The sequence below is a fragment of the Talpa occidentalis genome, unplaced genomic scaffold, assembly GCF_014898055.3.
Source record: "Talpa occidentalis isolate TD23 unplaced genomic scaffold, MPIMG_talOcc4v2.1 talOcc4.11, whole genome shotgun sequence".
Lineage (NCBI taxonomy): Eukaryota > Metazoa > Chordata > Mammalia > Eulipotyphla > Talpidae > Talpa > Talpa occidentalis.
The window spans coordinates 33,425,163-33,439,025 of NW_023601104.1; the positions used below are offsets into that span (position 1 = coordinate 33,425,163).

The 13,863-nt window shown below is 49.5% G+C and overlaps 1 protein-coding gene across 1 annotated transcript in view; it reads left to right on the forward strand.

The window, feature by feature from the left end:
- CORO2B (coronin 2B) overlaps positions 1-13,863 on the forward strand; it is a 130,779-nt gene that overhangs the window by 95,332 nt on the left and 21,584 nt on the right. Inside the window, exon 3 of the mRNA XM_037502796.2 lies at positions 6,428-6,544. Within this exon, the coding sequence (XP_037358693.2) occupies positions 6,428-6,544 (117 nt within the window). The remainder of the gene's footprint in view (positions 1-6,427; positions 6,545-13,863) is intronic.

Below are 13,863 nucleotides of genomic sequence, written 5' to 3' on the forward strand. Positions count from 1 at the left end.
ATAGAGTCCGTGTGGGCGGCCACAGAGAAGCAGAAAGGGTGTCAGCAAGGTGTTGGAATCTGGGACACCCAGAGAGCCCAGGGGCCAGGTTCAAGGTCACTCAGCGGTGAGGTGAGTGCCAGAACAGGGCCTAGAAACCCTATCTCCTGCTCAGTTTGTTCTTTCTGCCTCACTAAGCTGATTCCCCAGGTAAGAAAACATTTTGCTTCTGTGTACAAAATTCAGCTTTGCAACGATGGGAAATTCTAGGAGCTAAAGCTGCAATGCAGGTTGTTTTGAAAACATCTCATCCTCAGTCAGTTCACTGGGTTCAGATAAAGCCTGGACTGAGGCCAGGTGCACCCCCCACTCCCTGGGCAGCCTGCTGGGTGAGCCACACCGCCAGCCTTTCCTAAGGAGGGCCTGACCTTGGCTGCCCATGCATGCCAGCGTGTGTGTGTGTGTGTGTGTGTGTGTGTGTGTGCACGCGCACGCGCGCGCTCGCACACACACACACACACACACACACTTTCACTTAGTTACATAATTTTATACAAGAATGGTCTTTTCCCCCAAACCATTTATGTGATGTCAGGGAAGCAGAGAAACCTGTGTCAGCAAATACATCTATGTTTCACAGAAGCTCCTGGAACATGTAAATCTGGTAGACATCAGTCTGCATCTCATTTCTTTAAGATCTGTTTCACCAAAAATAGTGAGGAATATTTTTCAGTCAAAGCCATGGAGTGTGTGTGTGCACACACACCCATGCGTGCGTGTGTGTGTGTGTATGTATTACAATAACGTCTATCTTTTTAATAAAAATTGTAAATGTTCACTGTGGAAGCATTAGAAAGCACTAATATATGACTAGCCAGGGATTGCCACTATTAACATTTTGAAGTATTTTCTTACAGAATATGTATTTTTTAATAGATAGGGATCATTTTATGTGTATAACTTGATTCTGACTACTTCACCAAACCTTAGATCTTAAGCAATTCCCAAGTCATCATTAAATAGTCTTTGAAAATCCTTTTTTAAATGACCTAATAATATCCCATTATTATGTCCTGTACCAATTCACTTTGGCAAGGCCCCATTGTTGGACATTTATTATATTGTTCCCTCTTATAAATAACCCAGCAGTGGACAGCTTGGTGTTCTTCTCTGTTGATGTCCCCGGATGAATACGCAAAGAGGAATTATCGGTTAGAGAGTGAGGACCTTTAAAGGACTTTGGAGACTGTCACATGGGCCTGCGGGAAGCTTGCCCTTCTTCCTGCTCCCTCCCACTCTGGACAGAGGCCTATTCCAGCCCTCCATCTCTGTCTTTGGTACATAAGGTACATCTGAGAGACACCCTGTCCCCGCAGCAGGGGGTGATGCGGACTTGGGGGTGATGCGGACTTGGGGGTGATGCGGTGCCACCCAACATTTGAGGTTGAAGGCCTATCCCAGGGAGGGGGCTGGGTTTGCCCTTTTAGACTCCCAGCATTAGCTACACCAAGAGCAAGAAGATTTCCTTAGTGATTATAGGATTATAGGCTCCCAACCCCAGACTTCACCACCCCACCCCATGCAGCACATTCTCTGCCCCGGCTCTGTGGAAACTGAAGCTCTTTGAGACTAAGGAGCAGAGAGGGCAGGTTAGACCCAGGGACGCCTGAGAAGCCAGCCATGGGGCAAGGCTGTGAGGGACCATCTCAAGCGATTTTGCAAGTCAGGAAATGTAAAACCCTTGACTTGCCTCCTTAGGAGCTCGCTAAACCTGTTTTCTCAGCTGTAAGATGAGGTTGCTGTGAGGATTACAGTTGATTTAGTTGGTCAATATATACTTGATAATATAATGTAAATATAACATTCATATAAGACTATGGGAATAATAGCTGTCAGTGTGGGTATGAGCTCATGTGTGAGAGGCAGGACTGGGTGCCAGTTAAGAACCTGATCTGGGATTGGTCTCTACTCACACCCCCATGGTGAAATGGAAACAGAAAACAGAGGCATTTGCAGGGGACTGAGGATGAGTGTACACATTTTAAAAAAAGTTCAGAGCAAGCTTACTTTAGAACACCTGGTACTTGCGTTTTATTTGTTTGTTCTTTCATCTTGGGGTCTCTCACAGTGGTAATTGTGGCGTTCATGAAGTCTGATCGTTCGACGAGGCGTGTGGCACTACGAGGGTGTGCTGGGGTTGACTGGCGCTCATGACAGCCTATTGTTTCATTTTTAGGAGTTTTGCTAGTCGGTTGTTAGAGATGGTCATTATTAAGAATTAAGTGACACAAACTTTCAATTAAATGAATCATGTTAAAAACCAGAGGTGCTAAATATTAAAAACTGCATTGTCTAGTTATTGTGCTACATTTCACTGTGTTCTTGAGGGGATTTGCATCTATTATATCTATAAATATTACATGATGGTCTGCTATTGTGAGTCTCTTCTAAGTCTACCTTTGGTGACATCAGGCTGCAAGTCTGAAATTAGCTGTGGGGGGATAGTCACACCCCTGAAATTGGCAATGCTGCAGATCAGGGCCTTTTTTTCCCCAGGACAACCAGTTTTTAAATATTTACTGGCAACCACAGGTGATAACCTCAGTCCTATGCCACTTTGCTTAACCCGCATTTCCTGCTTCCTTATGGAAACTGTTTCATTGCGTTTAACTGTTTTATTTTGCATATATCCCTGTATTTCCTAATTATATACTTTTACTGCCATGCCTAGAATTTTTTAAATCTTAGACATTGCGTATTGGCTTCCCGCAATGGAAGATGAGGATCTGGCCTCTTCCCATTTTATCTCTCTCATGCTACACACACACTTCCTCTACCTCTGTCCCCCTAGTATATTATAATACAGCTTTGTTTAAATACATATTCAGGATTTTAATTTTTACAAAGTGTAAATTGTGTACATAAATCATTATCATTATGATTTAAATTAGCTTTCTTATACAAATTTTTCCCTAGAATAATTAATTCTTTAATTTGCTTGATTTTTGTACAGAGATTTTCAAATTCTTCTTCATAGCAGTAGAATTTGTCTTTGAAACAACATTTTATGTGGAACCCTACTGTATGAATCAGGAAAATCAGATCTACCAGATTGAAAGGGGGTCTTTCTCTTCAGGATTGCCCCAGAGAGCCAAGCAGATTGCTCACTGCCCAACTGTAGGAATCACAATTCACTGAAGCAATGACTATCTCACTGGGAGTGCATCCATTTTGTACAGAGAGTTCTGCCTGGAAGTATATATTCCACCAAAATCACACTCTGCTTTAAAAAGAGTTATCTCCTTGGGCCTCCCAGGTGGTGCCGTGGGTTGAGCGCAGCGCTGTGAAGCTGCCCACAGCCTCTGCAGTGCGGGTTCGACCCCCAAGCCGGCCTGGGAGATACCCACATGGCATGGCAGACCTCTCCTGTCTCACCCACTGCTTCCCTCAGTAGTGTTTCGGTTGTGGGTGATGCACTGGAGAGACAGGTTAAGCCTGTTCTGCTCCCCTCTCTGTCTCTGGTGAATCCTCTTACCCTCCCATGCCTCTGGCCTATACCCCAGTGCTTATAAAAATAAATAAATCTTTTAAAGAGAATAAAAACAGTTATTTACTTCCCAGTTCAGAGCTCTGTCCTCTTCCCATTCTGAATCGGTTCCAGTGATGTGGCTTAACCTGTCCCTCCAGTGCATCACCCACAGGCTGCTGGCCAGAAGCTGTTGTTAGCTGATGGCCACCTATTGACTGAGTGGTGCCCCTCAGATCTACCTGGGCTGGAGTGGGTGCCAACAGCTTAATGCAGAGAGCTTTGATCAGGGTCACTCAAGTGCAGGCTCTGAGAGCAGATGTAGGAAGCAACTCTGTCGTAGAGTAAGTGAGCCAGCGTGCCCACAGAAATCAGAGCTGGAGAAGGGGAGCTGACCAACAGCGAGAAGTGGAGTCCCCAAAAGCTCAGCTTCTGGGTTCATCGCTGTGTGCGGATCCCAGCCTGCTTTCAGCTGGATAACCTTGGGCATATTACTTAACCTTTCTGGGCTTTCATTTCCTGATACCTATGTCACAGGTATGTGTAACCCTCGTAGATGCCAGATCACACGCGACTCAGTCTCTGCTTAGTCTCATTGAAAGCAGCATTGCCCAACAACACAAAACTACCTGCATCCCTCATAAAAGCCAAGCCATGCCCAACTGACAGCAACACTCTCCAATTCCTGCCCGCCTATTCTCCAGTTTTCCCATAGTGTATAGTGGTGGCGACGGCTTCCTGAGCACAACTTCTGGGGCTTTCTCCTGCTCATTCTCTGCCTCATTCCTCACTGCCATTTTCTTTCAGGTCATCTGCTCTCCACCCATTCCACCATCACTGTGTCCCAGCACAAAGAATCTAGAAAATGAGCTGATGGCGATGCAAGCAGGAAGGGAAGGGAAGTGGTTGCAGGGGGACACGCACTCTGAAGTGACTCTTGCCCCATCACTCTGCTGAAGTATAGGCACGTTAGCAGGGGCTTGGCAGAAATGGGTTCTCTTCCTCATTATTCAGTTGAGGAACTAAAGGGGGTGAGGTATGTATGGCCTGCCTCAAGTGCCTCGACAACTTAACCACTACTAGCAGAAGGAAAGTGACTGGAAAATCCCTCCCTATTTCCTCCAAACTCCCAAAAATGCTAGTTTTAAAATGACCTGAGGTTGGAGATATAGCTTCTGTCTACAATCTCCCCTCCCTTCTCTGATGCTTTCATGGCCACTAGCATAGGCTGACCTCTCTCCTCGCTCCCACATACCCTTTCCCATCTCCTCACAGGATGTCTTTCAGTACTACTTACTGTGTGCCAGCCTGGTAAGGAGCCAGAGCCTCAGAGACAAGGAAGACACAGACCCCGTCCTCAGTTGCTCACAGATAAATAGAAACACTGCAATTGCCTGTGATGGTCACTCTAACAGAGGAAAGCACAGAATGCTGTGAGCACACAGAGGAGCAGCTCTTCCTTCACTAAGTGATCAGGGAAGCCTTCCTGGAGGAGGTATTAGCAAACCTATATAACAATATTACTATCATATATTGACAAATCACTATAATGATAATTTCCACCTGGGCACATTGTTAAGCCCATTTGCTCATTCAGTCTTGACAACAACCCTAAGAGGTAGGTGTTATCCTCATTTCAGAAATGAGGAAACTGAGACTCAGAGAAGTTTATCAACTTACCCAAACCACACAGCTAAATGGTGGTGGCAGAACTGTGATTCAAATTCCAGCCTGTGTGGATAGTACTTCTAACCATGGGGCACTGTGTGCAGGTGTTGAAGTTAAACACTGCACAGACATGCCACATCTAGGGGCAACTCTGTACACTTCTTAGGCAGAATAATTTATATGATGGTGCTTAGGCGGACCTGGAGACTCGGGCCTCTCGGGTCAGGAAAGAGCCTTTTCCTGATCCAAAGCTCACTGTGACACCTCCCCGCGGTGGTGGGGAGACGGGCCCTGGGAAAGCACGTGCACCCTGGTATCTGGATCTTTGTGCTCCCAGGCGGCTGCCACCGGCTTTGGCTCCTCAAGTGGACAGTACTATCTTAGCTTTAAGTCTTTTTTCTTGATGCAGGGATATCTTTTCTTAATTGTTTTTGAAGATTTATTTATTTATGCTTACGAGAACTGGGGTACAGGCCATAGGTATGGGGGGGTGAGAGGATTCACCAGAGACAGAGTGGGGAGCAGAACAGGCAGACTGACTGAAATATACTGCTGAGTGGTGCAGCGGGCGAGATAGGAGAGGTCTGCTCTGCCATGTGGGTCACCTCCTTGGCCGGGGATTGAACTCGTGCTGCAGTGGCTGCAGATAGCTTCGTAGTGCTGTGACTTAACCCCTTGCACCACCAGGGAGGCCCCCATTTCTTAATTTTTTAAAAAGATTTATTTATTTATGCATACAAGAGCTGAGGTATAGGCCAAAGGCATTGGGAGTGAGAGGACTCACCAGAGACAGAGCGGGGAACAGAAAAGGCAGATTGACGAAACACACTGCTGAGGGGAGCAGCAGGTGAGTCAGGAGAGGTCTGCTGCACTATGTGGGTAGCTCCCTGGTTGGCTGGAAATCGAACTCATGCTGCAGTGGCTGCGGATTACTTCATAGGTTGCGTCTTAACCCCTGCACTACCAGGAGGCCCTCTTTTCTTAATTTAAACAAAAGTGTGCACCATCAGCAACACATCACCCTCCCCAACTTTACTGGCTACCCCTCCCCCACCATTCAGTGTTGGAGAGGATGCAGCCGGAGAGCATTTTGATCCAGTCTGATGCAGAGACCCAAATACAAGGCTTTGTGGGTCCTCAAGGGCCTCTCCGTCCAGATTAGAGGCCCAGAATACAAGCTTTCCGTGCAGGGCTCCCCTGGGAACTTTGAGCTCACCCCTTCTCTTTCTCTTGCCCTTTCTTCCTCCTCGGCAGACTGGCAGGATTGAGCCCAACTACCCCAAGGTCTGCGGTCATCAGGGCAACGTCCTGGACATCAAGTGGAACCCCTTCATCGATAACATCATTGCCTCGTGTTCGGAGGACACGTCGGTGAGCAGCAGGGGGGCTTCCTAGGAGAGTGCTTCCTCCTGGAGGCCCCCCTTCTTAACTCTTCTCTTCTGTTCTTGGTGTTTCTTTTCTCCTCTCTGTCACCCTTCCAGCTAGTCCAGGATTGGTGGCCGGGGGAGTTAGGAAAAAGACTGAGGGAGCAAATCCATGGAATATTTGGCAACCCTTGTGCCTTTAGTGTGATTTAGTTTGGAGGTGTTAATTTTGTAGGTGAGAATTAGAACCAAAAAATTATGTGATTCAGCACTTGTCTGTGGTCTCCTTCTCAAAAAGAGAAGGGCAGAAGGGGAAAATATGAAAGGGGGGACAAGGAAGGAAATTGGGGTGCATGTGAAGAGCTGTTCTTGCAGACCAGGCACAGGTGCCTTCTGGCTTTGTCCTCTGTGAGCCGTGGTTCTAGGAAAGAACCTGGCCTGAGAAGTGTCATGATTTGTCCAAGGATCCGCAGTGGTGGCCCTGAATTTGAACTTCACGTGTTCCACCACTTCATGGGAACAGATAAGAAATAAGAGAAAGGAAATGAGAGGAAACAGGGAGGCGATGGAGGGCAGAGGAAGAGAGGAGGTAAAGGAGCTGGAGATGGAAGGAAGAAAGGGGGCAGAGATAAAGAATCCAGGGAGAGTAAAATGGGAAGTTGCCTGGCCAGCCTTTCCTCAGGCTTTGCGGATTTTCATAGGTAGAGGGAGAGTCCGGGGTCAGTGGCTTCCATGTTTCTGGGGGTCCCATGCCTTTCCTCACGCTGCCCCTAAACAAGAGCGGCACACCCACTTAGAAGCAAGAGGGGATTTCAGAGCCTCAGCAGAGCTGGTGAGGAGGAGCTGCTCCAGCCCCCGGTGTTCCCAGGTGGGGGAAGATGAGCCTTCCACTAAGACCACAAGCAGCTCCCAGTGCTCACCAATAGCCTGGTTACAGTTTGGAGATTCCCAGGATACTGGAACCAAAAGGAGCTTTGGAGCTCATAGCTCCTGTTTTCCTAAGTGGACAGTGCACTTCTGAGAGCAAAGGCTGTGACCTAATAGATTCTAAAACCCAAGCATCCAGTATAAAGCTTAGTACTCTAACTGCTTGGATGGATGAATGGACAGATGGATAGACAGAAGGATGGATGGATGGATGGATGGATGGATGGATGGATGGATGGATGGATGACTAGATGGGTGGGTGGATACATCAGTGCATTATTATACTGATGATGGTTATACTGATGGGTGGATAGAGATGACTAGATGAATGGGTAATGGATAGATGGATGAATAAACGGAAGGATGACTAGAAGGCAAATGGATGGAGTGAATGAGTGAATGTAACCCAACTAACCAGGTTATCCAAAGAAAGATATTCACAGTCTCCTCTAATAAAATTGGGGGTGGAGGGAGATCAGCTGGCACAGTTCCTTGTCAATGAAAGGTGGGTGGTGGGGTTGGAGAGTAGTGTGGGCTTGACCAACACCTTATTGGTTCTAAGGTCAGAACCCTAAGTCAACACAAGAGTATCCCCGAGTATAGTGGCAGTAAGAGCAGGGGCCTTGTGAGCAGAGAGCAGGAACTTTGCGTAAACATGGTTCATTGAGCTTAGATACTTTCTTCAGTAAGTGGGGACAGTGACCAGGGGTTGGGGTACAAGCAGGCCAGAGGATGGAGTCCAGGCCAGAGGAGGAAACTTGGGGGAAATAGGTTGCTTCCTGGGCTGGGAAGGAAGGAACTGGAAGTGGGGGTGGGAAGAGGCACCGGAGAGCTCAGTGGTCAGTAAGGACAAATACTGGGTTCAGTGGGAAGGAGGGCAGGTGGAGGTGCTGCTCAGTCTTCTCTTCTGGATGCAGGACCCTAGGAGGGAGGACCAACAGCCACAACCAGGTGCTGAGCTACGTCATCAGCCCTCAGAGAGCAAACACCTCAAGCTAGGAGCTGCCTCATACAGTGCTCCTGCACCTACTCTGGGTTGAAACATAGCCCTCACAGCCACCCTTGAGACAGGCGCTGGCACCCCCACATCGAGGGTTAGGGGCAGGCCATGCAACTAGGAAGCAGAAGTGGGCTTTTGACTCTGAAGTCCAAACTCTTCCTGCTCTCTGAAGTCTCCTGACAGGAATTCACAATGTGCTGGAAGTCTCAGGCCCTTCCTCAGGCCCTTCGTGTCTCGCCAGGGGAGCCAGCTGGAAGAGATGAGCAGTGGCCACCTTCACCGGGAGAGGGCCAGATTAGAGCTGTCCTGGGGAGAGATCTGTCTGCCTGCACCAGGTGTGGGTGTGAGGGGGTTGGTGTCTCTGATGACCCTGCCGGTTAAGCACGTTTTTTCACCTGCGGTGTCTCACGCTGCAGGACCCCACTGAGAAATAGCTCGCCCATGCTGTGTGTTCAGGGACAGCATCAGGCCCGGCCCCAGCCACGCCACCAAGTGGCTCTCTGCAGTTTCCCACACACTGATTGAAGGTCCACTGTGTGCCCACCATGCTCCTGGAGGCTTCAAAGCAAGCTCAGCTGTAGAAACCTGGTAGACCTGGCTTCACCCTTTACCAGCTGGGTGACCAAGGGTATGTTACTCCCCCTCTGAGCCTCACTTTTGCTTCTCAGTGTAGAGCAGTAATGGTAGGTCCCTTTGGCAGTTGCTATGGGAAGAAAGGAGGTCTGTGCCTGGCACTGTCTCTGTCCTGTTCTAGAAGCACCAGCAGCAGAGGGGCGGATCCCTTCCACTCGCTGAAATGTCACGCAAACCAAAATCACTGTAGCCTCCAAAGTTAGACAGGGTCATGTGCACAAGGAGGAGAGAAGGGTTCATTTTGACAGCAGTGCAGGAAGGAGAGAGGGGGTTAGAGAGACCTGGAACTTAGAGGGACAGGATTTTGATGATATAGAAAAGGGTGAAGGAGGCCCAGGAAGAGGCAGAGCAGCAGCCAGGGCATGGGGGTGGGTGGGGAGGATATTAGTGTGCGCAGGCTGCTATAACTAAGTACCAGTTTGGTGGTTTATAAACAATAGATATTTATTGCTCGCAGTTCTGGAGCCTGCAAGTCTGAGATCAGGGTATCAGTATGGTGGGGTGAGGACCCTGTGTGCTTACATAACGGAAGGGGCTAGGGGTCTCTCTGGAGCTTTTTATGAGGGCACTAATCCAATTCATGAGGGTCCCACCCTCAGGACTCCCATCTCCTACTCCCTTTGGGGGAACACAAACATTCAAACAATAGCAGAATGCATGTGGTGTGCTTGGAAATGAGTCATCTCATGCAACAGGAGCCGTAGGGAAGCGACATGGGAGGAGAGTGGGCAGAAGAGGAGGCTGCGAAGGGAGGTGCAGCCAGAGACAGAAGGACAGGGTGAGCACCCCAACTTTGAATAAGAACCTGTGCCTCTCAAGCCCTCAGTGTAAACCAGGGCATTTCTTGCACATGCATGTGCATGTGTGTATGTGTGTGTGTATGTGTATGATCAAGGAGGGGGAGCCAGGGAGTCAGAGGGTCATAGCCAGCCCCATGGAAGAGGTATGCCCCAAGTTAACTGGTCAAGTCCTGGCATGTGACTCTGGAGAGAAGGGGAGGGGTGTGGCTGCTGGGGGTGAGGGGAGATGAAGAGAAAGGTCACTGGCTTGGGGCCCAGGGAGGGAGGGGCAGACCCAGGGCAGCTGATCCAGAGAGGAGATTAAGTCTCTGGAACACAGAGGAATAAGCTCTTGCTCCTGCTGCCAGTCCAGCTGCTCCAGGAACAGCAGCTCAGAGCTCTACTTTGCCCTCAGGTCTCCTGCCTCCCCAGCCTTGGGGCCTAGGGCCCTAGCAGTGCAGTTCACAGGCCCTGATGTTGGAGCCAGTCCCTCCTGGAAACAGGCTCCCTGCGGTGGAGGGAAGCACAGTGCCAAGGTTACACAGAGCCTGTCTCAGGCAGGGCTGGAAGCCAGGTCTTTTGGCTCCCAGCCAGCATTCTGAGCCCCTCAAACCAACCCTTGCTGTACAGGTGAGGTGACTGAGGCTCGCATTGTGAAAGTTGACTATTCAGACTCATCGAACACTCAGTGTTTATATCTCTGTCTTCTCTGTGCAAAGCCCACCATGCACCGAGGGTACACAGAGGGTCGCATCTTCCAGCAGGCCTTGGGCGGGTGGGAGGACAGGTATGGTGGTGGAGCTTGCGGCACCCAGGGTGAGGTGAGGAATCTGCCGTACCCACACCGTCAGGCCTGATCTGACTGGCCGCCCTGCCTCCATCAAAGTGTCTTGAGGTGCAGGCCTCAGAAACACCAAAGCCACTGCATTTTTGAGTCAAAATGGTCAACTCACTGCACACCAGACACGACTTCCAGAACCAGGATTAGGTCGGTCAGCAAACCTCCTATGTACTGGGCACTGCACTTGGTTGCTGGGGAGGGAACCAGCCTCAAGAGGCCCAGAGAAAAACTGTCTGGAGTGGTTTTTGGCTTGTCTCCTGGCAGCGCGTGGTCCCCACCCCTACTCCCCCACACCCTTTACTTGTCCCTCAGAATATTCAGAGGACACTAAAAGCCCCTAATTAGCCTCTCACCCCCAGGTCCTTTCTCATATCCCCCAGCCCTGAAAACCTCAGGGTGTCTTCCATTCCCCTTGTCCCTCAGGATAGCCTCCACTCCCCTCAGAGCGTGAGGAGGGCCCCATCTCTCCAGGGACCCAGTAGAACACACCCAAGCCCTTTCCCAAGGGGTTCCCTTCCTCAGGGAGGGTGTGGGGGGATGTAACTCTCCCTGGCATCTAGCAGAATCCAGTTCTTTCTGCCGCTGGGTGATGTCACCTATTGTTGAAGGGCTGTGCTTTTTATAGCTTCTGCGGCAGCTAGGGAGGGCTGCTGGCAGGCGGCAGGGAAGGGTGCTATGGGTTTCCAAGCCTCGTGCTCCCAGCCATGCTGTGGGGCCAGCCGCCACAGAGGGAGAGGTTTCTGACATCTCAAGGAGAAGGAGACAGAGCTCCTGGGAGGGAGAGGGGACAGACCCCCTCTCCAGGGTGGTCTGGGCTCAGCAGCTTTCCTCTGCTTTCCATTCCTCTGCTCCTCCCTCCAGTGGCTGCCCGCACCATCTCGCCCTTCCCCCTCTGGACCATAGAGCTGGGGATGGAATGGGGCAGGATGTCAGCCCTGCCGGAAGCAGCCCGAAGCTACCCACCTCCTTGCTCTCTGACACACACGCACACACACACACACACATGCATGCATGCACGCACATGCACAGGCACACACACACTCTAATACCTCAGAGTTGGAAGGGAGCAGCACACTCCTTTTAGAGATGGAAGGATAGTGGCTTTGAGAGGCCAGTGACCTGGCTGTGGCCTCACTGAGGGCGCTGACAGCTGCAAAGAAGTGGCTATGTGGCTCAGTGAAGCAGTCAGACTCAGGAGTCCACAGGCCTAGGTTCAGTCCTGATTCTGGCACTTTCCGGACTTGTTATCGTGGACCAGTTTCTTTACCCTGCTATAAATGGAGTCCATTTTTGGGCTCATCATGAAAACTAAATAAACAAAAAAAACCTTGTCTACTAAGAACTCTATGAACATTAACTGCAACAGACTTTTAATAACTTGTCTCAGTGAGGGGTGGTTGAGAGCTAGAGTCAGAGACCCAGTGTTCTTGCCACTGTAGCTCATTCTTTGCTCTATGAGCTCCCCCAAGATGTCCTTTCCAGATCAAAACTAAAGAGGCAATTTCCTGTCTCTCCTGTTCCCCACCAACTACGAACAATAAGGGCCTATCTACTGCTCCTCAGGCTGAGGTTGATTCCTCTAACAACTTCTTTACGGGACCCTCAGCAGTTGAAACTCAAGATGGTAGAAAGAACCCTGTACTTCTCGGGTTCCTCATTCATTCCACAAGTATGCGCCAGGCTGGAGGTACTTAGTATACCACCCCTTGTGGAGGAGTCGACCATCCAGTGGTAGGTGGTCTGTGGCCCAGGAAGTGTGCTTTGTAGATACCAGATCACAGAGCTGCACTCTTCCCTGGAATAGACATGCTGAAAGTCAGCCCGTGCCCTCTCCAGACTGTCATTTCAATCCAAGGAAGAAGGAAAGAAGTAGACAGGAACAAAAGAGGAATAAAATAGTTTGCCTGATTCAAATTCTGAGTTTGAATCCCACCTCCTCCCTTCCTGGCTGTGCCTCTCTGTGCCTCATTTTCTTTTCCACGTGAGGATAATCAGCAGCAGACGCAGCAGTAATAGACAGCCATCCTTTCTTATATCCAGCTCTACGTTTACCACCTCATTTATTCCTCTAGCAACCTCCTTACGGGACCCTCAACAGTTGAAGCTCAATCATACTTCCTTCTGGGCTCCCCTGAAGTTTTATCAGGGCTGTTCTCACCTCCCTGGGCTTGGCGTGACTTTTTCCCCACATTGGGAAACAGTTAAGTGGTCAGCAGATATCAACTTTAAGCTGGACTTTGAGATTCTACCTCTTACATAGGTGAATGGTGATAAACTCAGTTTCTAATAGTAAACTAAGTGACAAGTAATGGGGAGGTTGGGAGTCCAGGAGTCTCCTGGCCCTCGGCAAGACCCCCACATTTCTCTCTCCTCACTGCAGAAGGTGTGACAGGTGTTATGATGTTGGTCCCAGGCATTGCATCTGAGACGAGGTTGGATAGAAACCGGGGATAGTGACAGTGTAACGTAGTACGGCTCACCTGAGCGCATCCAGAGGGCAGAGAGCACATCTTATACTTCCCTGTCCCTCCCCACACTACCGCAGACAGAGATGTTTTTCAAGCAGGTACTAAGGCATAGGGCTCCCTGTCTTCTCCCACTGGGGCCACTGTAACTTCAGCCCCTCCTCTGAGCCACCATAGACAGACAGCAAACACTTCCCGCTTGCAGTAGCTGTGCAACAAGCAGATCCCTTAAAAGAAGTGTTTCTCCCCCAGGAAGTGTGGTCAGAAGTGCTGACGAGGGCTCGCTCCAGGCCCTGGCCCTATGTCTCAGCAGACGTGGCCTTCAGTGTGTCCAAAAGCAGACATCCAGCCAGACACCTGCGTAAATTGATCATAATTGGAAAGATGAGGTTTATGCGGCACTCCATAAAAGGGAGACAAACTTCATGCTACATGTATTGATTACACCAGGGCAACAACGTCGACATGGAAACCATAAACCACTTCCAAAATTTGACCTTTATAAACTTGTATATAATCCCTACATGTGGTTAAATTTTATTAAGTTCCTGGCGATCTGCTTGGTAGGATATATATTTTATCTTTATTTAGTCTTTACGGCAACTCTATTATCTAGCTATAATCATCCTCCCAGATGGAGCACTGGGGCTCAGAGAAGCTAAGTAACTAGGCAGAAATCTC